At 40.7% G+C, this 26,653-nt stretch overlaps 1 protein-coding gene across 7 annotated transcripts in view; it reads left to right on the forward strand.

Moving 5' to 3' along the window:
• Nucleotides 1–26,653, forward strand: part of Srgap2 (SLIT-ROBO Rho GTPase activating protein 2) — a 215,306-nt gene that overhangs the window by 80,740 nt on the left and 107,913 nt on the right. For all 7 annotated transcript variants that reach the window (XM_005079849.4, XM_013120382.3, XM_021232878.2 and 4 more), the window contains exons 3-4: nucleotides 4,140–4,332; nucleotides 24,166–24,328. In XM_005079849.4, coding sequence (XP_005079906.1) covers nucleotides 4,140–4,332; nucleotides 24,166–24,328 — 356 coding nt within the window. The remainder of the gene's footprint in view (nucleotides 1–4,139; nucleotides 4,333–24,165; nucleotides 24,329–26,653) is intronic.

A 26,653-nucleotide genomic window follows, 5' to 3' on the forward strand; every position in this document is an offset into this window, starting at 1 on the left:
CACACACACACAGAATTTACATACTATAAAATTCACATCTTTAAGGTGATTCGGTGTGCTTTCATATACTTACAAAATTGTGGAAAAGCAAAACAACAAAGTTAAATTTTGCTTGAATCAATGAATGAAATAGCAAAACTAACTCTTGAGTATCAGGAAGCTTGTTTGAAAACTTTGGTCCTTGCAAGGGAAGCTTTTTTTTTTTAAAGTGTATTATTTTAAAATGTGATAGGAAAAAAGAAGTCAAAGGACATTGAATTTTAAGATTTACAGTTAGATTTCTTTCTGTTTATGGTTACATTTAACTCTTAGGTCTTCACATTGGAGTTTACTTCTGTGTGTTTGTTATATAGTAAAAAACATTCAAAGCAAAACCAAAAAGCCTTAGGTGCCCAGAGGAGATCACTTCTGGCATTCGTCCTTTCTTGTAGCCAGTTCATGTGACCTCAGTACTTTGGTACTTTGTGTTTCACCAGGGAAGCTTTCATAGCACAGAGACAGCTGCTTCTAAAACATAGAGCTTGGCTTCTTCCCACAACTCTAGTGCAAGATGCTACACGGCCCCGGCATCTCTCAGAACTTCTCTGCTCGCTGTAAAGGAGACTCGTAAAATCTTCTTGATTTGTGTGGGAGAACATGACGTGAATAGTGTGTCTTTGAATGTGTTTACACGTGCACATGCATACTCACTTGAGCACGCAGGGAACTTTGGGAAATTCCCTGTGTTTTTATAAATTGCCCCTTTTTCTTTCTGCCCTTATGGTCAGCCAGGGTATGGAGGGGTCTCCAGCCTGGGCACATGGCCTAAGTGTGCTGGCAATCAGTAACCTATTGTTTCTGCCCCCTTATATGCACGGACAGAGGCTGGCACAGCTGCCTTATTGAGGACCACTGTTTGTTGTAACAACAGCAGCAGTACATTCTGCTCTCCACAGAAGAGCCATTCTGTCTTGGAGCAGTAGACTAGAATGTTTCTGACTGCCTTCCTCAATGTTCTGAGAATGATAACAAGGGAGAGATCTCCTTCTAGGCAAGTTGTAGGGGAGGGGTGCCATGTAACAAACCAATGACAAATAGTGTCTATTAGCAGTCTCTTTTGGATTGGGCTGGGGATATCATCTCCCCCCCCCCCCTTATTGAATACCTCAGAATGGGCTCACAAGCAAAGGGAAGGACTTTCTTGGAAACTTCCATGGAGAACATGTAGGATGTGGGGAAGGAATCCAGTGTGGTTTTGGATTAGTCAAAATATGGGATAACTTGTACATCAGTGGCCTAGCCTAAAAATGATCTTGGGACCCTGAATCATTCTTTAGCAGGAAGATTGAAATCTCAGAGATTAAAAACTCATGGTCACTTATTTACTCAGAAATGCTGTCCATGGAGTGTCTACTTTTTACTTTTCCAACCAGGCAGATAAATGTTAAGTTAGCTTTAGCACCATCTCAGTTACCTTTCCTGCTGCTGTGATGAAATATCTGACAAGAGCAAATTAAAGGCGGAAGGGTTAGTTTTTAATTCTGGCTCCCGGTTGGAGGAGCAGTCATTTGTGGGAGGGAAGTTGAGGTAGCAGGAGCCTGAAGGAGCTGGTCGTAATTCTGCTGTCAAGAGAGAACTGTGAATGCTTGACTTGTTTCCTCACTTACTCAGCTCAAGGCCTCAGCCTGTGGAATGGTGTCACCCTCAGCCAGGGAATCTTCCAACCTAAATTAACCTAATGTAGGTTATACTCAGAGGCTTGTCTCAGAGGTAATAATAAGTAGATTCCATCAAGCATTAACTACCACGAGCCCTATTAACACGGTTGGTATGGCCTTTGGCATATTGCTTAGTAAACCTTCAGCTTTTCTGGTTTGAAATATCTTCAAAGCTGGTAATGGGAGTTAAGTGAACTGCAGTGTATGTGTGCATATCCATCTAATGTGTTCAGTAAACATATACCCTCTCTGTAAGGATCAGGAGGGTGTGCGAATGGGATACACAGCTCATGCTACATTGAGAAGTCAGCATGGAATCTCATGTTGGTTGGAAGTGCATGAGAACTTCTAAGACACATTGCTATATCCCACAGGTGGCCCCTTGATGTACTTATTTCATTGATAGGACAGTTGCATAACAGCCTACTTCTTGAATTACATTAGTATCATGGGGCTTTGTCTATAGTCCCTAGAACAGTTTAGAATATTTCTTTCTGTTTTCCTAGCTAGGAGATTATTGAGGTACAATTCTTAAGTGAGTTGTAGGTAACTCAGAAGGACTTGATAGCCTCAGTGTGCCTTCCTCTCCCTTTGTACCTTGGTCCTGATTAGGCACCTGGACAACCATTTTACCCTATGATTCTTATTTATTAGGCAGGTTTTAAGTAATATTGATGACCCATGAATAATCTATCCACAATCTTCCTATGCACTCACCGTTACTGCTAGCTTTTCATTAGTATGTACGAAGGGGCAGATGCCTCTTGGAATGATCATAACAAGGGCTTTTGCCCTTAAAAGACCCAGAAACATCTAACAAGAACCAGATTCCTGACATGAGCACTGTAAATCTCTCACACTCAGCCCTCCACCCCTTGTAATCAGACTCCAGAACACACAGAACAAAAGAGCTTTCATGAGTGATGAGGTAGGCAGCAGCTTCCCTGTGAAACAATCCTGCAGTGCTCACTTTCAGGTCAGGTTGGGTTACTGCAGGGCTGACAGGGATGGAGAAGAAGATTGCTCTTAGAGATTACCTAGGGTCACCTACAAAGGACCGGCTGTGTCTGTCATGTACTGATACCAGCAAAAACAGAAGCAATAAAGATGGGGATAGATTTTGAACTTCAGGTACTCAGAAGCAAAACCTAATGCAGCTTTGTCAGTCCTCATTGCTTTTAAGAAAGCAGTGGTTGCAAAGATTTCAACATCATGGCCCTTATCCCAAAATTTCATCTAGATCTGGGGTGATAACTTCACTCCTCTCCTTCCCCACCTGTCAGTGCTGTGGGAAATGAATTTGAAGCACGCATCAGGAAAGGTATAACATAATAGGTACCTCTGTTCATCCTCAACTTGGAGTCGTGCTTTGAGGTGAGTGTACTGATAGAGAAAAGAGATGAAAGCAATTGCTCTATTTGGATGCTAATGAGGAACTGGTTGTAAAATAAGCTGGGCATACACTGTGGGCCTACTCTGGGCAAGAAAGCAGCCCAGTGTTGGCAAGTCTGTTTGCCTCAAATGCCAAATCCCTTATCAGTAAAGCATGTAGTGTATTTGAGACAGATCCAGTTGCATCTGAAGCTGCCATTGCTCTGGATCCACAGTGATAGTGTTATTAGTCCTATGCAAGGACTGGGTAGAAAATCTGCCAAGCAGGAGTATAACTGGACATAGTTCTACCTCAGACAGAGCAGAGGCTACCAAGCCTCTGAGGATGGAGCAAGTGAGATACCAGTAAGAAAGATCTCTTTCTAAGTCACTTACAATTACTGTTTTGCTACTCGTCCAGCTCTAAAGATAGCTTCTTGAAGATTAACATTCTGTAATATTGGAAACTAATTGACCTTGAACATGATTTTCTAGAAGCCATGTTTTTATTCTTGGTTGCTGCCATTTGCCCTTGAAAAGGCATCTTTCAACCTCCATGAAAATGCAATGATCCTTACCCTGCTTCATAGAGGTACTGAAAAACATTTTGAAGCAATGAAGAAAGGTATAAGAAATAGTCATTTGTCTGGCTTTGAATCCCAGCTTACTGGGATTTAATAGTTTGTCTTCTATTCAGTCTTTAAAATGGGGTAACATGATTCATCTGATTATTCATTTTGGCTTTTTGCCAGAACAGAACCCAAATTCTGAATGGTGTTAGAAACAGTAAATTGCTTTGTAATTATTTAGCTTTGAATATTATTTTGTGTATTATACAACTTATTCTAATGAATTGAACAGCTTCTTGATTGGTCTTGAGTGGTCCAAAAAGAGTTGGAGGTTTTTAGAGGTTCCTCACATCATTTGGCCACTTTCAATTGTAGGCTGCTTTTAAAGGGCTTTGATATCCCAGGGTACAGGGAACAAATGAATGAAAGGCAGGTAAGTATCTGTGTGTGAAGTTTTTATTTAGAGCTGTCTATCTGACCGCATTCTTTTGTTTTCTTGTAGAGATCCGGGCACAGCTCACAGAGCAGATGAAATGCCTAGACCAGCAATGTGAACTCCGGGTACAGCTGTTGCAGGACCTGCAAGACTTCTTCCGAAAGAAAGCTGAGATTGAAATGGACTACTCTCGAAACCTGGAGAAGCTAGCCGAGCGCTTTCTAGCCAAGACGCGAAGCACCAAGGACCAGCAATTTAAGTAGGAACACTATGGCAGTTGCTTTTAGAAACTTTTGAGAGTGAGGTTTGGGGTGCAGGGAGGCAAGAGGCTCCACTTAGATCCAGGTTGCTTCCTGAGCCTACAACTTGAGATTTGTTGAAAGCCCTCAAGAACCCTTCCCTTTTCACATCAGTCTTACCTAAGAGAGATCAGACTAAATGGAGAGCCAAGCTAATGAGTTTCATAGCCTTTTCTTACGTCAGCCAGTGGTCTAAGGCGCGCGCGCGCGCGTGCGCGTGAGTGTGTGTGTGTGTATGTGTGAGAGCATATATATGGCTAATGATAGGTTTAATTACAATACTTTATACATGTATGTAATGTATTTCAATTATATTTACTTCTATTACCATCATACCACCCTGTCCTTCTCCCTCCCACTCCAGCTGGCTCCCCTTGTCTTTCTAGCTAGCCCCAAAGGGAAGGTTATTAAGCATTCATCCAACTAACATCCCTGAACTCCTTCATAGTGCCTTAAGATACAGCCAAGAGCAAGCATTTCCTATCCACATGGCCTTTTAGTTAGAATGAGGAGATTGGCAATAAACAAATTACAGTCAGACAATTTGAAGTTGGAGTGGGCACTGTGGGTGTGTAATTCAGGTGGTGCAAGGACCTAGAAAAGGGAACCATTTCTACCCTCCTTTGACCATTACTTTGTGCTTGATTTATTCCAGCTCATTCCTGTCTTATCTTATCCTAAGCAATAATCCAGGTGTTAGCTCCCTTTAATGCCTGCGAGGAACTGTGCTCTGTGCTGGTTCCTAGGGGAATAAGATAAGCTTTGGAATGCTTAGTTAACAAGAAAAAGAACCATGTAAATTATATAAGCAAAAGGGCTTTAATAATAGAAATAGGAAAAAATGGATATTTTCAAAAACAATGAAAAACAAGGTTAAGTAAGTAGAATGGGTCCCAGAGGATAGTGCTTTGACAGCAAACATAGAAGGTCATATTTGATGTGCCCCGTGTTAATGAGCCTCTGAGGAAAAAAAAAAAAAATATATATATATATAATCCAAGAGAAGAATATAAAATTTTGGGGCAGTGGATGTAGAATTGGATACCATATAAAAAAGAGCAGTAGGAATGTATTTGTGTTAGTAAGCGTTCTATTGCTATGATTAAATAACTAAGATAAACTGTAAGGAGGAAAAGTGTTTCTTTGTTTTTGTTTTTGTTTTTGCTTCATATTCCAGAGGTTCTAAGTCCATAGTTTGATCTGACTATTGGGGGGGGTGTGACATGTGGAGGAGGAGGCCTGTTCCTTCTTGATGTTCAGGAACCAGAGAGAGGGTGTGGCTAGGAGTCCATCAAAGACAATCTCCCAGTGTCCTAACCTCCTATTACTAGGTCCTACCTCCTAAAGGATCTGCTGTTGTCCAGAAGTATTACCATAGCAGTATACAAGCCTTTAACACAAGCCTTTGGTGGATCTTTCAGCCTTATATGTTAATAATATCAAGAGGTATATGAAAAATTAAAAAAAAACATTGAATAACCGACTGGATAAAAAGAATCTTAATGGTTAGAGGTGAACCTGGTAACTCTAACCTGGGAACCAAAAGAATTGTGGTATCCTTTATAACATGAAGGCATGAAGGAAACAGGTGTTTTAAATACTGACTCTACTTTGGGCAGTTGAGTTTGAGGCATTGCAAGAATTTTAGGTACTCGAGTTGAGATGTGGTACTGCGGAGGTAAGTGGTTTTGAATAGGGATACCTATTAAAATTTTTGTAAATAATACTGTAAATGTAGAAGAGTGAATAAGAACCAAGACTGTAAATGTAGAAGAGAGGATAAGAACCAAGAGCCAAAAGCCTAAGGCTTAGGAGACCTCCCAGTGTTAGGAGATAGTAAGCAGTTCCGTTAGGAAAAATGAGGGAGGTGAAAGGTGGGACGATACTGTATCTCTCTCAGGGAGCTAGAAATCTGTCAAGGAGAACTTGATCCAGTCAGTTTCAGCAGTTTCTTACTAACAGTTTTGTGCTCAAGGCATTCCGAGAGAAACAAGGCAGAGTAAGATGAGCTGGGAGGCTGGAGGGACAGCTCAGTGGTTAAGAGTGCTTGCTGCTCTTAGGAAGATCCAAGTTTCTGTCCTAGACCCATGTCAGGCAGCTCACAACCATTTGTAGCTCCAGCAGTCTACTCCACTCTTCCGGCCCCTGTGGGTACTGTATTCATTCACACCACACAGACACAGACACACACACACACACACACACACACGCACGCACGCACGCACGCACAGTGGACCCTTTAAAAAAAAAAAAAAAGACCTGAAAGCAAGTTTTCTTCTCTCCGAATGGAACATCTGAAATGGTCACATAATAGCACTCTCACATGGCACAGCCTACTACAAGAAGAAATGAGTCATTTGAACAAAAGCACTTAATAAGGATAAGATGGAGAAAAACTCAACAAGAGCTCTAGGCAACATCCTGTGTTCAGACTAATTTATTCCTAAAAATGTCAACAAAATCAGATAGTTGAGAGTCTTCCTGTTTTACATGGAGTAAATGGGTTTTGTTCTTAAATGTACATATGAAGTCTAAATTATCTTTCATCTGATATTTTTCAGCCTTTGTACCTTGTCCCTCATTCTTCTTTTTCCAGCTAAATCTATGATCTTTTTTAAGTCCAGTGAGCATATGAAGGGTTCACATGCTAACTTCTGCTTTGTCTCACTGATGCAGTGACGAGACCTCTGCTTCTCAGTGTAGCACTAGTGATGGAACCTTCATTTTCCTGTCTTCTCCTCATTTCTGTGATACAGAAGATAGCCAAGTGCTCAGATGTTTGTGCACTGTAAGCATTGCTGCGGAGACAGCTGTGCCCCTGCAACTGTGCTGGCATTTTGTATGTAGCACCAAAATTGTTGGCTTTTTTTCCCACTTCTTTCTTTTTTTTGCGGGGGTGGGAGATATTTAAGGTATGGCTGCTATAGTAGACCTTAAGTAATAATAGCATATACAAGATAGGTGTAGATTTTTCTGTAGCTAATAGTCTGTTGGGCAGTCAGGACAGTGTCAGACTCCTTATCCTACTGCTAGAATGTGTCCATTGTGTATGGCCCAAAGGAGCTCATTGCTACCATGTCCCATTTCATCCACTGGGAAAAGCAACAGGACAGGAGGGCAGTGTGCCTTTAGTCTTTAAAGGTATATTCTGGAAGTGGCACATACATGCCTTTAACTCATATCCAGCTGGACAGAATTTAGTCACATGGTTATGCTGCACTGTAAGGGAAACTAGAAAATACATTTATTAACTTGGATGGCCTAGAAAGTAGGGTTTCTCTCAGTACAGAAGGGAAGAGATGTTGAGGGACAGTGTTTGCAACATTTCCTAAGTGTCATGGTATATGGAAGGGCAGATGTGTAAAAGAATAATTCCCCTTGACCGTACATAGTGCACATAAAGGAGTGATTTGTTCTGCTTACAGGCCTAAGGAAGAGGCTTTTGAAGGGGAAGTACAATGGATAGGAATAGAAAAATAAAACTGCTAATGCTATGTATTGTCCCTAAATATCCACTATAAGACAATGCAAGCACTTAGAGAAAAATGAAGATCTGGGGAAAGAAGCATTTTAGAGAGAATATAGTGTTACCAACAACGAAGAGGTGAGAAAAACATGGCTGGTGAATAACTTAATAACTATAATACTAAATAAACCTAGAAAAGTTGGCAAGCCAGAAGATTGCAGAGGTTTATATTGGCCAATAGGGTTAGGGCTTTGCTCTATAAGGATAAAGGAGCCTTTGACAATTTCTGAGCAAGAAACTGAATTATGTTCATGGTTTAGAAAGACTAGTTGGAAGGACATAGCAGGGAGGTGTGGTTGTCCAGTGGGGAGGGTAGTATGAGCCAACATAGAAGTTGTCATGCCCTTGGGAACAGAAAAGGTGGAGCAAAATGTGAAGGCAGGAGCCATCTGAGCCAAACAATCTGGGACAGAGACCGTGCTTTTTGGTTTTCTAAACTTTGGAGTAGGAAGTGTACTGTATCTTCATTCAGCCAGCAAACTGTAGCCTCAATTTTGCTGACTCTATGACTGGTCCCAGAATAGTTCATTCTCAGCAGGCACTTGCCACTTCCCCCAGAGCTGTAGCAGCTGTTGGCCCAGTAATGCCATGAATTTGTCTGCCTGTGCTGCCAGGAGAACAGCTGCCAGCAGCAGCTCTGGATAGATCCTGCTCTGGGATGTGGAAGTTATTTAACTTGGGATGGAGCAGGTTGGCCAGGGCTGAAGACAGTACACATGGATTCATCCCATCCTTTTCCAGGCCTGTCTCTTACTCTGGCTCCCTTTCAGCCATTCATCCTGGGTTAGGATAGTTATTTTGTTATAGTTTTAAGTGGCACATTTAGGAGCAAATGTAGCCGAGCTATTTATTTTTATCTTCTCTTGGAAAACTTCTTCCCCTGCAGCCATTGCTGTGCTTTCTGCTCTGTGTGCCTGTTCACCTTCTGTCCTTCCCACGGCTCAGTGCAGATATCCTCACACAGCTTGACTCCTGCAAAATCTGACCTGGTGGTTCCATTCCTCTGCTCCAGACAGTGAGAGCTGCTACAGACAACTAGAGTGATTATTCCATTCTACCTTCTTCTTTCAGATAGGTAATGTGGCCGCCCTGTCCCCCATTCTGTCAGCCTTGTTTGATTTTAAAGCAGAGGCATGTGACAGTAGGAAGCCTTCCTATGGAAGATGTTTTCGCAGTTTTCTTTCACTCTTTGAAGAGCATAAATGTATTCCTATTTGTTGTTGAGCCTTTGCTTGTCTCTGAAGTGGTCTTTGTGTTAGTGTTGCCCCCCAGGGTTCTGAAGGGTTCTAATTAATGATGTGCTGGCTTTTCTTTTCTTCTCGCCTTTCACATGGGCTTGCTGTAAATTACTTTTCAGTTCATTTGGTTTTGATCTCCTACTTTTAATAACTAATGTCTTTGTTATATTTTGAGGTAGTTTCTCTCCCCCACCTCCACTCCATGTGGAGTTTTGAAGAAACACTATCCTGTGTTCCTTATAGACTTTATGCTATTTTATAACCTGTTGTCAACATCTTTTTTCTCTCCATATTTTCCTTCTCCTTAATAAATATTTGTTGGACATTTAAAAATTATGTTCAAGACTCTTAGAGAAGGGGGCCCCAAAGAAATGAAAGGGACAATAACTGAGCCCTTCCCCCCAAAAAACCCAGTATTTTACTTTTGCTAACATTAAATTAGCAATATCTGAAGGTAGACACATGGAAAGTGACTTTTAGGAAGGATGCAAGAGACTCTGACCTCCGTATCTAATGAATCCGATGGAGACCTTGGTGGGGAGTTAGCTCAGCAGGTAAGAGCACTGGTTGTTCTTCTAGAGGACTTGGGTTCAGTTCCTACCACCCACATGGTCACACATTACCTTCTGTAATTCCTGTCCCATTGCTAATGCCCTGTTCTGACTTCTGGGTATATCAGGCATATACATGATATACACAGACATATATGCAGGCAAAGTAGTAAAACGCAAAGAAATATAAAATAATAGAATTTGATAGATATTCAACTTCAGTAGTCCCTTCAGTGAAAGATTAAATGCATTAGTAATTAAGAAAAATTCTGGTCTTATGTTTAACCTACATATGTGCAAAGGTGCTGTAGGTGCTTACCTCCTGTTAATGGAGTCTTCCTTCAAACTCAAGTTGAAAGTTGTTTACTACTTATTGGGTTGAAAAGAAGAATCAGCTAGCCATGGAGAATATTATAGCTCTGACTGCAAGTGAGAAAAAAAAATGGAGAACCAGAGAAAACAGAGGGCAGTAATAGGAAACAAGAGTTCCAGGAAGGAAGAACTCCCTGACTTCCTGGGACTAGCATATCATTCATTCATTTTGGACACATTTGGCAATTTTTTGTTTCTCCCTGGAAGGTTTTGCCCAAATGTAGCGACATCTGGTATTAAGCATGGGTTGGCCTCCCTTCTCTGTGGCTCAAGTTACTTTTATTAAGAAATTAACAAGAAATTCCTTGGTATGTTTTCCACTGACCCATTCCATATAGAGCTTTAGGTGATGACTGCTCTTTTTTAAAGGAGATGTTGGCAACTGACAAAAGAAGAAGATACTGAAGAATGCTCAGTTGCACTCCCTCCTTTCAAGGCTCAGGGATCACTGCAGGAAGAGGGGTGTAAAGAGTGTAAGACCCGGAGGTAGTGGATGGCTGCAAGGAAACAATGCCTTCTGTACACAGGGCAGCTGCACATATGAAGTCAAAGCAGTTGTGACAGCATACACAAGACCTGTGCAAGCCTAAGCCAGACCAAACCCAATATGGCGATTGGTGTTGGACACAAAATCCCACCCTTAGCCATGACACTATTGGTAGTTGTTAGCTGCTGGGAAATAGACAGAGACAGACAGTTTTCTCTTAGCATAGTCCCTAGTAAGTCAGCTGTGCTCCAGTGGAAGACCATACACCCAAGAATGTTTGAGCAGCACAGCACAAATTGGTCTTTTTGTTTGTTTGTTTGTTTTGGTTTTTTTTGAGGAGATCCAAAAATTTGTATGGATAGGGACAATAGAATAGATCTGGGAAGAGTTGAGGGGATAAATAAAGCACATGTGAAACTCTCAAAGAACTAATAAAAAAATTAGTGGTGTTGGGAGGGCTCCTCACACAAGGGTAAAGGAGGATGGGAGTCATAATAAGGCCACTTGAGTGTCAGCAAGATAAGGTGGTTGACCAGCCTTTGGAACTGAAAAAATTCTGTTCAAAGCTTTTTGGGATACTTTACATAACAGTAGAAAAACTAAACAAAAACCCAAAGCTTTGAACTGGGTAAACTTAAGTCTAAACCTGATGTCTTCTGCTATAGCTATGTGACCTTGAGCTACTCATTAAACCCTTTAAGCCTCAGTTTCCATATCTTTGAGGTATGGAGAGTAGTACCTTGAAGAGTTGGTCTCAGGATTGGATATAGTATATGAATTACTAGGGCAGCACCTACACTTAGTAGGTACTCAGTACAAATTAGCTTCAAGAAACTGTTGGGGTTTCCGTAAGGAGCAGTGAGACTTGAGTAGATAGAAGACCAGTTCTGTTTAGCCTCTTGCAGCATTTTCCATGGAGTCCAGCAGGCCAGTACACCAACAGTTTTGATTGCTGGGCTCCTGGTTTCAGGAAGCCAATCAAAAGGAGCCACAGTTCTACTTAAATGGTTTTATTTTATCCTTCTGGGACAGGGAATGACAGATGGGTCAACAGCAAACCATGCTTTTATGAGCATCTGGGGGTATGCTGGACTTCCAAGAGCTTCCTATGCGTCCTAGGATATGACATTATAGGGTTAGCAGATCACACTTCAAACTTCCCGTTCCACAGACAGGAGTCATGCCCTTTGACAGCAGTACTGGGGCATAGGGGAATTATATAATATAGTCTCTACTCTTATAAGTATTGCAGTAAACCCAGGGAGCAGTGTGTAGCTCTGAATCTTTAATTCTTAAGAATTCACAGCCAATTAAATGCATTGTCTTTGACCCAGTTCTCTTTTAAAGACAAAAGCCATGCCTTCTTGTTGGGAGCAGTTTTAAGTGGGAGGGTTTCCAAGATAAGAAGAAAAGACATCTTCTGCTACACAGAGTTTTATTTTTATTGTTGGCGGAGAAAGTCAAGCAGGCTGTAAGAGAATAATAGCGCATATCCACACAGGCACACGAATCTAAAAATAGAATACCATTTAAAACAGGCAGCAGTAGTTCCTGAGAAGGGAGGGATGGTGGAATATTCAGGAAGGGACTTACACTTGGTTCAGTCAGAGAAAGGTAAAAGATAGCACAATTATGTTCTCAATTAAATTTGGTCCCATGTTAATTGAAGTAAAGACTTTAATATCTTAGTCTTGTGCTGTGCTGAAGTGTCACACTGTGAGGAGATAAAGAACCATGTGGGAAGGGCTCAGTGTTAATGAAGGATTTAAGGAGGTTGAGAAAAAGTAGAGTTTGGGATTTTCCTTGCAGCAGGATAATTTTATTCTGCTATCTCCTGTTTCTCTACTTACTGACTCACTGCCCCCTGGGTTTTACATTCTGGAAGGATCAATGAAACAGGTCTGCATCTTAACATTTTTGGTACATCGAATAAGGAGTCAGGATTAGAACGAACTGAACAAATTTGGATTGGGTTCAGTGGTAAGATACTGAGCACTATTAGCCTATTTCTGCTTATGTGATTGGAAGAGGGCATCCTTGCATGAAATTCAGAACATCCCTTCCTGGCAGCCTCTAGTGTTAAAGTAGAGGTTGTAGAACAAGTCTGGCAGCTCTCAGTCTGAACCTTTGTAAACAACAGATGTTCCTAACTGAGTTCTAGGGGTGGAGGTTGAGGTTTCTGTTGATGCTTGAAATTCTTTGAATTTATAGGCAGCGTCTTGGGGATTCAGCAAGAGGAGGAAGTTGTAAGGGACTGATTTTGCAATGTACAGGTGGAAGTGCCTCTGACAGATTTCCTTAGAACACAAAGCACTATTGAATGAACCCTGAATAGACAGAGGTACCCAGGGAGACAAACACAGTAGGAAAGGCTAGGCTTCAATGGTATATTGATTTCCTGCCTTCCTCCCCCTTATACTCCTTCATTTGTACACCTCTGACTTTGTTAGTCCCTTCCTTGTGTGGATAGAAATGTATGCTCTTTTCTGCCACAAGATATTCCAACAGCTGCAGTATAGACTCGTTCATTAGTACCTTCAAAGTAGTGTAGATTCTTACAGTGTACAGATTTCTAGGTTATGGGCTTTTCTCAGATTTTTTTTTTTCTGTAGGTCAGGGTCTCACTGTTGACCCCATGAACCTCCTTCTTTGGCTGCCTGAGTGCTGGGATCACAAGCATACACCACCACATGGCACTTTTCTTGACTTCTATGCTTATTTTTGTACTTTCTCAGTGCTGATTTTATGATATTCCCATTATGTCATTAATCACCACCAGTTAGAGATGGGTGAGGATAGTATGACTTAAAGCAGTTCAATCCCCCCCCCCTGCTTTTTTTGTGGCACTAGGGCTCTAATCCAGGCTCCCACGTGTGCTAAGCAAGCTTTTGCATCACTGCTACATTCCCAACCTCAAGTGCTGCCTTTCCCTGTCACCCAAACACCAAATACATATACTAAACGGGATGAGTGCTGAGAGGCCTTGTACTTCATAACCTGAGCCGGAAAAATGTATATGCAGTATGTGATACAACAAGCAAAGATTTAGAAAAGTGCTCACCTTTAACCAAATGAAGAAATACAATATATTAGATTTGGGCACATTTTTGCCATAAACAACTGTTTTGAAAATCTTTGATGGAAATCACTTTTTTGGGGGCTGAGGACATGTTGTATTCTTAATGATTCTGAGAGCAGGTCACTTCTGGCTGTTTTGTCCAGAAGTTTCCCAGACTCTCTGGCAATGGGATTGTATGCTGGCACTCCCCTGATTCATGTTTAAAATCCATAAATGAGTGAGTACATACCATGTTTCTCTTTTTGTGACTGGGTTACCTCACTCAGGGTGGTTTCTTCTAGTGCCATCCATTTGCCTTCAAATTTCAAGATTCCATTGTTTTTTTCTGCTGAATAGTACTCCATTGTGTACATTTCTCTATCCTCTCTTTAGCTGAGGGGCATCTAGGTTGCTTCCAGGTTCTGGCTATTACAAATAATGCTGCTATGAACATAATGGAACAGATGTACTTGTTGTATGAATGTGCATCTTTTGGGTATATGCCTAAGAATGGAATTGCTGGGTCTTGTGGTAGACCAATTCCTGATGGGGAAATCCTGTGTATATGTCAATAAAGCACTGTTGGCCAATAGGGAAGCAAGATAGGTGGGACTAGGAGTCCAGGAGGACTCTGGGTAGGAGAAACACAGGGAGTCAAGATGTAACCGCCATAAGAAGCCCAGAAACTTTTCTCCAGTAAGAGAAATACTTAGATTAACAATTATGGGGCAAATACTTAAGTCAGAGCTAGCCAGTAAGAAACAAGCAAGGCCAACAGCTTCATAATTAATACAGCGTCTTGTGTGTTATTTGGGGGCTACAACGCGGCAGAGTCCAGGCGACTGGTGGGGAAAAAACCAAAGCGGCTGGCAAGGAGAGGGCTTCTCTCTACATATTCCCATTTTCTTGATGTTCATGGTGTCTTATACTGGATCAATGGGGTCCCATCAGACTGGATCCTGTGTCATTATGACATGTTTTCTTATCATTTCTTTATAGTGTAAAATGGTCCAGGCTCAGACTGAGTTTGCCTTGGTTTTGCTATAGAAAGCTATTTCTTTAGAGAGTCCTGGTTGCATTTAGTATGGAATTTTATCTAGAAGCAATGGTTGCTTATGTGTGTTATTTGTTATTAGAGTTTAACTATAGTTCCTGTTAGCAAAGGTAGTAGACAGATGTCAGTCCAGAAGCTAGCACCCATGTACTTCTACTTTTTTCTTCATTTATAGTTAGATGCTCCTCTGCTTATGATGGGATTGCGTTCTGATAAATTCATAGTAAGCTGGAAATATCGTAAGTTGAAAGTACATTTAATACACTTAATAGGCTCCATGACTTAGCAGTGTAGCACACTTTAGAGTATTACTTATTTACACTTGTGATTACATGTTGGCCACTGCCCATAATCACCAGAGAATCATACTGCCTGTGGCTATCTAGGAAGAGATTAAAACTCAAAATTCAGGAATATAGTTTGTCAAGTAAAAACACTTTTAAGTTCAACTATCATCTATCCAGAGACTGTTTCTACTTAATTATATAAAAGCCTGTAAGTTCACATTAATCTTTAGTTCTGTTCTAATGTCACATGTTGTATTTAAATGTCTCCACTTTCCATACTTATAATTCTCCTCTCTGAACAATCAGGAATCTGGTCCTATTATCCATAATGTTTAATTAGTTATTCAGTCCTAGACTGAACAGAACATAGTTTCAGAATTTCTAATTCACACTTCTGAAAAATACTGACTCAGTTTTGATACTGGCTTGGAGTATTCAAGTTTTTGTTTCCAGCCAAAACATTATATTCAAAAAGTTGTTCCTAGTGCTTTCTCCTTTAAACTTCAGACTTTAACTGTAGTTATATTGTTTGAAATATAATTCTGTTTACATTTAATTTTTCTTCTCCATGTTGAGAGCTTAATTAACATTCTCACTTCCAAATCTTTCTCTTGACCAGAGAAAGTGCAAAACGTGGTGGCACATCATGCTTTTAGTGTCAGCACTCAGAGGCAGAGGCAGGCAGATCTATGATTTTCAGGCCAGCCTAGTCTACAGCGTGAGTTCCAGAATGGACAGCCAGGGCTACACAGAGAAACCCTGTCTCAAAAAAAAAAAAAAAAAAACAACCCAAAAAGCAAGGGACATGATCACCCATAAATTATGTCAGCATGTTAGCAAAAGTCAGATGATGAGTGTACTCAAGGACTGTCTGGATTGGTCTCCCTATTTGTGAGTCAACTCTGACTCTGGGGCAAGATAGTCTATGGATGTGGTCCCTTACCAGTTTCTCTTAAGATGATTGCTTAAATTCTCCCTCCCATTCTAGTCAGTCACTTCTTTTATAGTTAGGGAACCAGATCTAGAGTCCAGTTTTTATATCAGGTTTGTGTTGATTGTGTAGACCATTTATTGTCAACTCCTGTCACACACTTGATGTAGGACCTTTGATGATCTTAATCTGGTTTAGAGCACTCTTCCATAGAAATTCCTGCAAAATTTTAACCCTGATTACTAGACTATTCCCTAGCTCTCTGTTTAATGCCCCTTATTTTTCCTTGCTAGCTTTCTTACCCAGACACACTGGCTTCTCTAACAGCTCTTACATTAATTCTAACCTGGTTATCATCCTTTTCTCTTAGGATGACTTCTGGATTCTCCTTCTATGCCTTACTTAACCCACATCCCTCTACCTCCCACACACTCATTCTGTTTCTTTTTCCTCCAGATACCTGTGACTTGGTCAGTGCTGTTTCCAGCTGTTATGAATCTTCTTGCAGCCTAAGTTCAAATACAGATGAGCTCAAAGCTTCAGCTGCTGTGCTCATTTCTACAGCCTAAAAACGAATTACTAAAAAGCATCTGGAAATTTTAGAGTAGCTTTAGGGTTTGGTTTTTCTGTCTTCTCAGTGGTACTTCCTCTCCCATTCCTCCATTTCCCACTGCCTATTCCTCACCACTTTCCTGTTTTCCTTTCATGCCTTCCTTAGCCAAGGCTAGTCCTACAACTGTCACTCCATTTTTATTCTCTCCACATGTTAATGGATTTAAGCCATTTTGTATGGTTCTATTGACAAGCTGGAGATGCTGATGTTTTTCTAATTGTGCTGATTTGAATCTTCTATTTCAGATTAAGGAATTTGTATCCTTTTGGTCAAATAAGGAGATGAGGTTCTGTCTGTGGTTAAGAAGTTACCCCTTAAGAATGAAGGTGTTCTTCTAAGGATTTTATCCATAACGGTTGGAAAAGGATCCAGTTCCACTGCCTGCCTGCCTTGCTTAGTGTGTGTAGATATTTCCTATAGACAGCAAGTGTGTCACTTAGGAAACAAGTAACATTGTGCCCATGTCACTGTTTTCAAGATCTTCTTGAAATTTGCCAACCACTTTCTTCTCATGTTCTTTAGAAGTTTGTTTAATTCAGTATTTCTAGTCACTGAAAATATAAGAAGAAGTCACCATAGTGGGACTATTTATTATTCAGATGTACAAGAAAGACAGTCGCTATCAGCTATAGAGCACCAGGAAGAAGATAGAGAAAGTGCAGTAATTGTGGAATGCCCAGTGTGACCAGAGCACTGAACACTTCTAGGGAATCCTTCTAGAGGTGAGGGAATTCTGTATTTACATGGAGATTAGGAAGTTTGTGTACAAATACTGTCCTTGCTTTCTCTTTCTCCTCTCCAATTACTTTTCATGTATGTATGTGGGTGGTGGTGGTGGTGGTGGTGGTGGTGGTGGTGGTGGTGGTGGTGGTGGTGGTGGTGGTGGTGGTGGGTGAACCTCCACATGTGAGCATATGAAGTATGAAGGCCAGAGATCAGTATTAGTGTTTTCCATTATCACTTACTACCTGATTTTTTTTTTTTAAAGAGAGGGTCTCCCACTGAATTTAGAGCTTGGCCTTTTGGCTAGACTTGCTGGCTAAAAACCTCCCAAGGCCCACCCCTCTTTCCCTGTCTTTCCCCAGTATTGGGGCTACAGATGTGCATCCTAGTGTTTGTGTGTGCGTTTGGGATCTGAACTCAGGACCCTGCACTTGCACAGCAAGTACTTCTTACCCAGTGAGTCCTCTTTGCAGTGACGCTTCCCCCAATTCATTTTCTTTCTTCCTCCTTTCTCCCTCATTTCTGACTTTGGAAGAAAATACTTTGAAGAGAGTTTTCAGATTCTTAAGAGAGGCTGGGCTATCTGACCATCTCCTTGAATTTAGGACATTGACTTAGACTTCTAAACCATTGTAAGCTGGAACACACAGGTCTATTCATACAAATGAACACATATGCCAGCCATGGTTGTGCGTAACTGTAGTCCACACACTTGAGAAACTGAGGCAGGGAACATGAATTCTAAACTAGCCTGGGCTACATAGTGATACCCTGATTAAAACAAACATCTAACAAAACAAAATCAACAAAAGAACAGAAATACAAGACAATGTACATTTATATTATTAACCAAGAACATCTCTTCAAAAACAGATTTTTACTATATGATATATACTGATATCTTATTTTTTTAAAAAGTATTTATTACTGAGTTAGGTGTCTGTGTGTGGATATGAGCACATGAGTATAGTACCTGTAGAGGCCCAAAGAGGACATTGGATGCCCTGAAGCTGAGTTAGATGCCCTGAAGCTGGAGTTACAGGTGGTTGTGAGCCACCTGGAGTGGGTACTGGGATCTAAAGCTGCGTCCTCTACAAGCGCAGTACTCACTCATAGTCACTAAGTCATCTTGCCAGCTCCCAATCCCAGTATATTTTCTTCTGATCATACTTCCTGTGCGTTATTTTCTACTGTTTTCTGTTATTCTGTTCTACTGTTTTCTAGGTTTTGGGGGCTGGGGAGAAGAATACTAGTTTTAAATTAACCATTATTTCAGCTACATTCGTGTGATTCCTATCCCGTAAATTGAAAAACATGCCTGTAAGAACATTAGTTCTAAAGTGTTGTTGCAGTGTGCAAAATTACCTGGACTGCTTATTTAAAAAGGAAGGTTCCTGGGCATTACTCCAGTCCACAGTTTGAGCAAGCACTCCAGGTTATTATGTTGCAAGGTCACCCAGAGAAACTGCTTCCTTAGAAACTTAGGAGCCTGGCTGTTGAAAGTTTCAGTTCTCATACTTGCTTGGAAATGATCGATAGTGGGGTTCAAATCCAGACTGAGAGCCTTCCATTTTAGAATGACTCTGATCATCTACAGTGGCTCCAGGATCCTACTACGCTGTGACAATTCTCTTTTTAAAATATCTGTTACGGTTCTTATACAGCAGAAACATTTTGAGCGAAGCCACAGGATAGAGAATGAAGGAACTGAAAGGTCCTTTTACAGGGTGGCTGGGTAGCACAACCCTGCAGTAGGTGCCCAGAGCCAGGCCCAAATTAGAATGGGTGGGATTCAGAACTGTTTTCTCTTCACTTGCCTTTCATGTATGACCACATGCAGTGTGTCAACATGCTTTCTGGCGCCGCTAGTCACCAGCAGCTTTGCTCCCTCTGAGTTCATGGACCCTTGGTATTCTTGTTATGTGTTGTCTTAGAATAGCTCTGTGCTCTGGGGAACCAAGCATTGTCCATTAACTCTTTCAGCTCTAGGTCTTTGTAGACACTAAGTTAGGCTTTCTGGTTGAAATGTAGCAACCCCCACAATGAAATAAGGAAATGGTCGTCAGGAAGAGACCTGGGTCCTTGTCTTGTTCCACCACTATTTGGGCGACCTCAAGATCCCTGAGTATCATTTCCCTCCCATAGAAAATGATAGGTTTGGTTTAGACTCTGCACCATCTTGAAAGTCTCTTCTGCTCTTGAAATTGCATGATTCTATTTTTTGTACCCTCTTTCTTTTTCTTTACACTTTAAGCTTTTTCCCTTTCATGTCTGGGCAAGGTTGGGTACAACAAATTTACTGAGCCTGGAATTTTTCTAGAACCAGATGATCAGTTAATAGTAGCAAAACATATTCCTATGTAGTACACTGACATAGTCTAAATATAGCAAACATAGTTCATTGTGATATTTAGAAGACCTGAGAAGTTTGAGGTGTGGTTTGTCTTTAGGAAAATTATGACTTTACTGGAGCCATTTTGTGAGTGCAGATTCATTGAGTGGGCTGTCAAGGAATGATGACAGTTGTTAAAGTAATAAGTGGTGGTGATACTGAATCATGGCTGGAGAACACTTCCTGTGGTAAAGCTTTTATGTGGACATCACTTTGATGTAATGATAACAGGAGTCACATGAGTTAGGCTTTGGGTCTGTTGTTTGCATTTGTATTTTAAACAGTAAAGGAAATGTGAAGCTTATGGTTCAGATATCACTTACTTAATATTACCTGGATATCAAGTGACAGAGCTGAATCCGGGTCCTAGGGTGCTTTATACAAAGTATTTCATCCAAATTCCATAAGGAACTAAACTTAAAATCTGACCTACTAACCTGGAAACTGATTAGGGCATTCTTACACTACCCAGCCCTTTAAAGTTTCACTAATGAAGTATTAATCTAGCTAGTAACATGCCTGGGTTTGGAGCACCCCAGCCATACATATTCTGTCACTCAGCAGCTACCCAGAAAATAAACACGAGATAATACTTAAGAAGTAGTAATGATATATGAAGCTGCTCTGAGGACTGTATGACTTTGTTCCATTTATCTTTGGTTTCAAACTATTTTCCTCATTGTTATCATGAGCCATATAAAGGGATTCCTTGTCCCAAGAACATGCATTTAGAAAAGAGAGGTACCCTTATGGATGCCCTTTCTTACCAATGGGCTGTTACTCTTGACATACTTAACTCCTTCCGGCCGGAAATCAGTAACTAACTGAGTATAGATTAAGTTTCTGTGCTGTGCCTGGTGCCTGAGAGATGCTGCTCCTAGAGGGAGCATTTGATGCTTTGAAGAAAGTGTGTGGATTTCAGATCGATGCCATTCTGTTTTGGCTCACATAGGTATTCATTTCTCTAGCATGAATGACCAGGAGTGAGCCATGCAGTATGCCACGACCCTCTTACAAGGTTTTATTTATTTTAAAAATCTGCTAACACATCTGTGGTTTTTCTCTATATAATTGTCATTACTTATGGGGCTTCTGGTGACATCTTAATTAACTAGAGAAGAAGGAAAAACTGAAAATATGATTTTATAATTGTTCACAGATCTTCCTGTAGAACATGTGGATCCAAATGAAAATTCAATAGCAATGATTATAAAGTTTTTCAGCTGAGGAGCCATATGATTTGGGTTTGGAGTAGACGTCCATGTTTGTTCTTAGGGGACCCACTGAACTGTCTTGATGGGAAGAGCTCCTATCTATCTCCTCTCCTCTGAGATCAGGGTGCTGTAGGGTGTTTGAAGGGAAGGCAGAATCTCTAATACAACGGATTAATGGTGATATTTCCAGCTAGAGTCTGTAATGGTTCATATTTGGGATTATCCTTAGTTCTGTGTCTTAACCCAAAAGAACTATAGTCTTATACTCAGAAAGTGGTTGCTAAACATTTAGCAGATTTCTAACACATTATTGGTCTAGGTGTTTACTTCAAAGCAGATTCCTAGTTTGGAAGGAGGGAAAGAAAGGCATACCCCTTCCCCAAGCCTATGACTAAGCTCCATGAGACTACTCCAAAGCTACAAGAATCCTATTCCCTATAGCTCTTTCCCCAAACCTGATTAGAGGAGACAGTTTTGAGTAAGACTCATAGACAGCTTCTTGATGCCTATCTGTCTAGGCAAGTATGTGGCCCTAACTTGAAATTTTGAAAACTGTTTCTTCACACATAATGTACATTGGTTTTGCTTTTGGTACTTCTCTGTTCCTGTCTCTGAGCACTCCTACTCTGATCTCATTGTTGGCAAAGCTGAAGCTACAGCTGTGATAAATCCAGAGAAATGTACCCACCCCCTGTCTGCCTGCCTATCTTTGAAAGGTACCTTCAGGCTGCCACTGTCACACAACCAGCAGCCACCATTACAGGCAGAATCTTTTTAAGTCAGTTTCTGCCTTGGTGATTTAATTTTAAAATTCTCCCCTCCTTTTAACACCTTCCCTAGCAAATCCAATCCATCCTCTGGCTTATCTGGGTCAGCAAGGGTCTGATTTTATGCACGGCACTGTCAGACCACAAATCCGCTGCAGCTTTTCCTCTATCGAGCTTGCCTGTTTCTGTCAGCATCAGCAAAATGCATAATAAAGAAAATAAGCCAGAAAGGCTAATAACACTCATCTGAATAAAATAATCTTTGACTGCTTCAGTTCATTTCATTTTAATCAAGGTGCCAGGAGGGAATTTAGGTTTGCATTTTTTATTTATTTTATTTCTTTGCATTCAGCTTCTTCCTCATCACTCCTTTGCTGTCAAACCATCACTAAATGAGCTCTTTTATCATGCACATGCCTTTTTTTTTAATCTTTCTCATTGGAGACTTAATAACATATACTGAATGATGAATTTAACTCATTCAGAGTTTAGTCTGTCATTTCAGAACTGTTATCTAAAAGTGAGAAATTATATTCTTAGATGCATTGATAATTGCCAGCTTTTTAGAAATTGGCAGGTCTGAGAGGGATTCCGTTTTGGGGCTTTGGAAGTTGCTGTGCTTCTGGGCTCCTTTTGAATTCTTTGTCAACCTCAGCACACAGTTCCCACTGAGGAACACAGGACAGTTGTTCTACCTTGTCTTTTTAGGAAAGTACAGTGGAATATTGAAGTCTGCTTCCCTTTTGGTATCTTCCCAGAGATGTACAGCTGCTTGGTTAATTGCCTGTCACTGTCTTATCCCAACTGTGATTTGCTAACGGTTATGCACTTTTAGCAGGCTGCATTCTTGGCTGTGGCCCAGTGCCTGTTGAGGAACATGTTGGAAATGGATGAAAGCTAAGTCCTCACTTGTTTGGAAATGAAAATAATACTATTTATCACATTTGCATAGTGTTTCTTGTTGCTGAAGTTCTCTTGCATCGGTCATCACAGCTGATCTACAACAACCCTGAGAAAGGGCAAATAATAGATTGTGAACCCATAAGAAAATTCAGTACAGCAATGCAGAAGACCAAGACATCCACTAACACCAAGCTTGTACTCTGCAGAGCCATAAATGTAGATGTGATTAACTAATTGCCATTCCAGACTGGGAGCTTAGCGGTGATCTATTGAAGATCTTTCAGGAGCTAGATTGGGGATTGTCCATTTTGTAGATGAGCTGGTAGAAAATTGATGGGACAAGTGTTGATTTTGTATGAGGGCTTATTGAAGCAACCAGAGGAAATACGAGGGGAGTAGTAATGCATAATGTAGAGGTTTTATGCTTATGGAGCTGTTTTTTCCTTGGCTATTTTAGAAGCCTTTCTAGTCATCCATTGTTAAGTGTTTGAGCATCAATAGTTGTAATCTCTATTGAGGGAAGAAAACTGGGCTCGTGACTTCAAATTGATGTTCATGATTCAGTTGTGCAGGTTTGTCTTGTCCAGTGCCTTTGTAAGTGATAATCTGTTCTATAGGTGCACACTGGCTTGTGACTTTCTGGATTTCTTTTGACTAGTCATCTCTTCTGCAACACAATGTAGTATTTTCTTGATTATGCTGGATTTTTTAAGTAAGAAAGATACTTTTGGATATTCTGTCTACTTTTTAGGGATTGGTGTTTATGGGGGTTCATATGTGTTTATGTGAACTAGATAGTCTGTGAATTTTTCATGACAGATATCTTCAATGTAGTTTTTATGGAATTCTACTGTGGAAAACTTGTACAGGTTTTAGTCTGTAGTTTTCTAGAGATCTTTGTCTCTGATAAATCATGTTTAAAATTTACTTTTAATTACATATATGTGCATGTGTATGGGTTTGTATACACAAGTGTAGGTGTTCATGGATGTCAAGGATCAGATCCCCTGGAGCTAGAGTTAGGAGTTGTAAACTACCTGATGTGGGTGCTGGGAACTAAACCCAGGTCATCTGCAAGATGAGCCATCTTTGTTTGTTTGTTTTGTTTTTCAAGACAGAATTTCTTTCTCTGTAAGCTTTGGAGGTTGGTCTGGAACTCACTCTGTAGACCAGGCTGGCCTTGAACAGAGATCCACCTGCTTCTGCCTCCGAGTGCTTGGATCAAGGCGTGCCACACCAACACTCTGTGATAGATAAGCTCTTTAGCTTTGTCTCTGACCCTAAAGATCAGCCAGATGACCTTAGTTCTATGATGTGGACTGTGACTCTCTGGTTTCATCTTGTTCTTTACTGTTGTGAGAGAATGACAATTCCTGTGAGCTTCAGTTTTCTAATCATTAAAATGAATTAACCTATAGACCTTAAGGTTTACTCCCATGGTGACCCTCTTCCTCCAGCTAAGCCTAGCCTCCCCAGATAGTAGCTGGGGTGCAAAAAGTACAAGAATACATGTGCCTGGGGCAGGGAGCATTTCCCAATCAAACCATAGCAGTAGGCTTTAGGGAAGATACCTTAGTTTCCACTTCTGCTTTGATTACTGTGATTTTTGTGATATGAACTATAATCATAGCTGCCTGCCTGCTTACTAACATTTTTTTTCCTTCCATTTCTCTGCAGGAAGGACCAGAATGTTCTCTCTCCGGTAAACTGCTGGAACCTCCTCTTAAACCAGGTGAAGCGGGAGAGCAGGGATCATACCACCCTGAGTGACATCTACCTGAATAATATAATTCCTCGATTTGTTCAAGTCAGCGAGGACTCAGGAAGACTCTTTAAAAAGGTATATGGATAGATGCTCCTAGTCACTAAGGTTCTTGGCTAGGGCAGTGGCACAGCTTTTTAAATAAGAGAAAGGATATTTTCTTTTATTTGACAGGTTTTCCATGACCATTCTATACATAATCTTAAAGAAAAAGAATGTTTGGAGTAGCAAACTTTTTAACCTTCTAAATTGAATTGATAATCCTGGGAAGACAGGGAACCCCCTTTTCTTAGGCTCTCAGTGGAGTAATTCTTTCATGAGTCTTGGTTATAAATGGTAGCAGAGACCCTGACTACTGTGCAGAGTAGTTGTTTTAGTCAGTGTTCTGTTGCTGTGAAAAGACATGATGGCCACAGCAACTTCTATAAAAGAAAGTATTTAGCTGGAGCTTGCTTACAGTTTCAGAGGTTTAGTTCATTTTCATCTAGTGGGGAACATGGTGTCAATGTAGGCAGATATGGTGCTGGAAAAGGAGCTAGCTGTCTTACAGACAGCAGGAACAGAGACTGGGACTGGCTTGGACTTTTAAAACCCCAAAGCTCACCCCAGTGACGCACTTCCTCCAACAAGGCCACAACCAATGAGATCACACTTTCTAAACACACTCCCTAATGATCAAGCATTCAAATCTGTGAGATTATGGGGACCATCATATTCAAACCATCACATATATCATGTCTGACATTCCTCAGAGAATTTCAAGAAAGTGAGTGTCACAGCTATTTATTCATTGGCTTCTGGATGACAACATCCAGTATTAACATTAGAGGCTAAGTGAGAAAATAATCTAATAATCACAATTGTCATTGATGTAGTTATAGCTCTTAATCAATTTCCTAGGTCATAACATGAGAAAATGTTCCAGATTTGATTAGACTTGGAATTAGTGCAGGATTTCTTCTATTACTGGTCTGAACCAAGGACTGAGTGCTATTTTGTGTACTTAACTACATCTATGAAGGCATGTTCTCTGTGTTTAGAGGCGGGGAATGTAAGGGATAACATCTGAAAAATGCTCACTGATAGTCTGATGTGACTCTGCTGTTGGGGGCACTTTCTACCACCTCCATTGTTTCTAGCATCTGCTGTAGCTTCCTTATTGTTAATCTGAATTTCTCTGTAACACATGGTAATGTGTTGCTATGACTGAAATAACTTCTTTAGATGAACTCTCAGCTGTGATCTCTTTTGCCCTTTGTGACCTTGACACTGCTTAGACTATCTTAGACAGCCCTGCAAAACCGATAGTTTCTGCCTCCATTTTCTCTGTTCATTTGAGTATGGTACTTCCATGAGAGGCATTTACCTAACTTAATTTCAGGCAGTCTGTCAGCTTCCTTTTCTTCTAGATTTAGAGTATATTAGTTCTTTTCTGTTGCTTTGATAAAACACTATGACCAAAGGCACCTTATAGAAAGAAGGACTTTTTGGACATATATTTCTGGATCAGTAAGAGTCGATCATGATGAGAAGCATGGCAGTAGACATCAGGCATGGTGGCAGGAGCAGGAAACTGAGAGTTCACATCTCTAATATAAGTGTGAAGCAAAGAGTAGACTGGAAGTGGAGCGCTTTGCTCCCAAAGCGCAACCCCAATGTCCAGTTCCTCCTTCAAGGCTGCAGCACCTAAACATCTCAAATACACCAATAGCTGGAGACCAAGGACTCAAATGTCCAAGACTATAGGAGACATTATTCATTACATTGCCATAGAGAGGAATAACCTAAGAGAGATTCATAGCCTCTCCACACCTCAGAAAAGCCTATAGCAGCAATAGCCAGATATCAAAGCCATTAGTGTTCCTGACTCCTCAAGTACCCATCTACATTTCATGAGAGACCCGGGCCATGTCACCTCTAGAAGGAAAAACCCTTCCATTAATGGTGTTACTAACCAGGACTTCAGGGTTTGACCTCTGTAAGCTGTATTCCTACATTGGTGATGTAAGGAAGAATTTACTCCTCAAGATTGTTTATGAAACTGTAGAACAGCAGTTCTCAAACTTCCTAATGCTGTCACCCTTTGATACAGTTCCTCATGTTGTAGTGACCCCAACCATAAAATTTTTTTCATTGCTATTTCCTAACTGTAGTTTCGCTACTGTTATGAATCATAATGTAAATATCTACATTTTTAGATGTGATAAGGTCATTCAACTCCAATGTTGAGAACCACTGTTATAGAGGAAAAGCAAACAACCATAAGATAAGTTTGTAGTTCAGTACATTTTTACAAACAGAATATACCTATGTAACCAGTTCCCTGGTTAGGGATCAGAACATTTCAGTATTCTAAAAGCCTCAATTTCCTTTCCCAATTTCTGAAGCTTTGTGCTACTGAGC

Source organism: Mesocricetus auratus, unplaced genomic scaffold (genome assembly GCF_017639785.1).
Source record: "Mesocricetus auratus isolate SY011 unplaced genomic scaffold, BCM_Maur_2.0 Super-Scaffold_100676, whole genome shotgun sequence".
Lineage (NCBI taxonomy): Eukaryota > Metazoa > Chordata > Mammalia > Rodentia > Cricetidae > Mesocricetus > Mesocricetus auratus.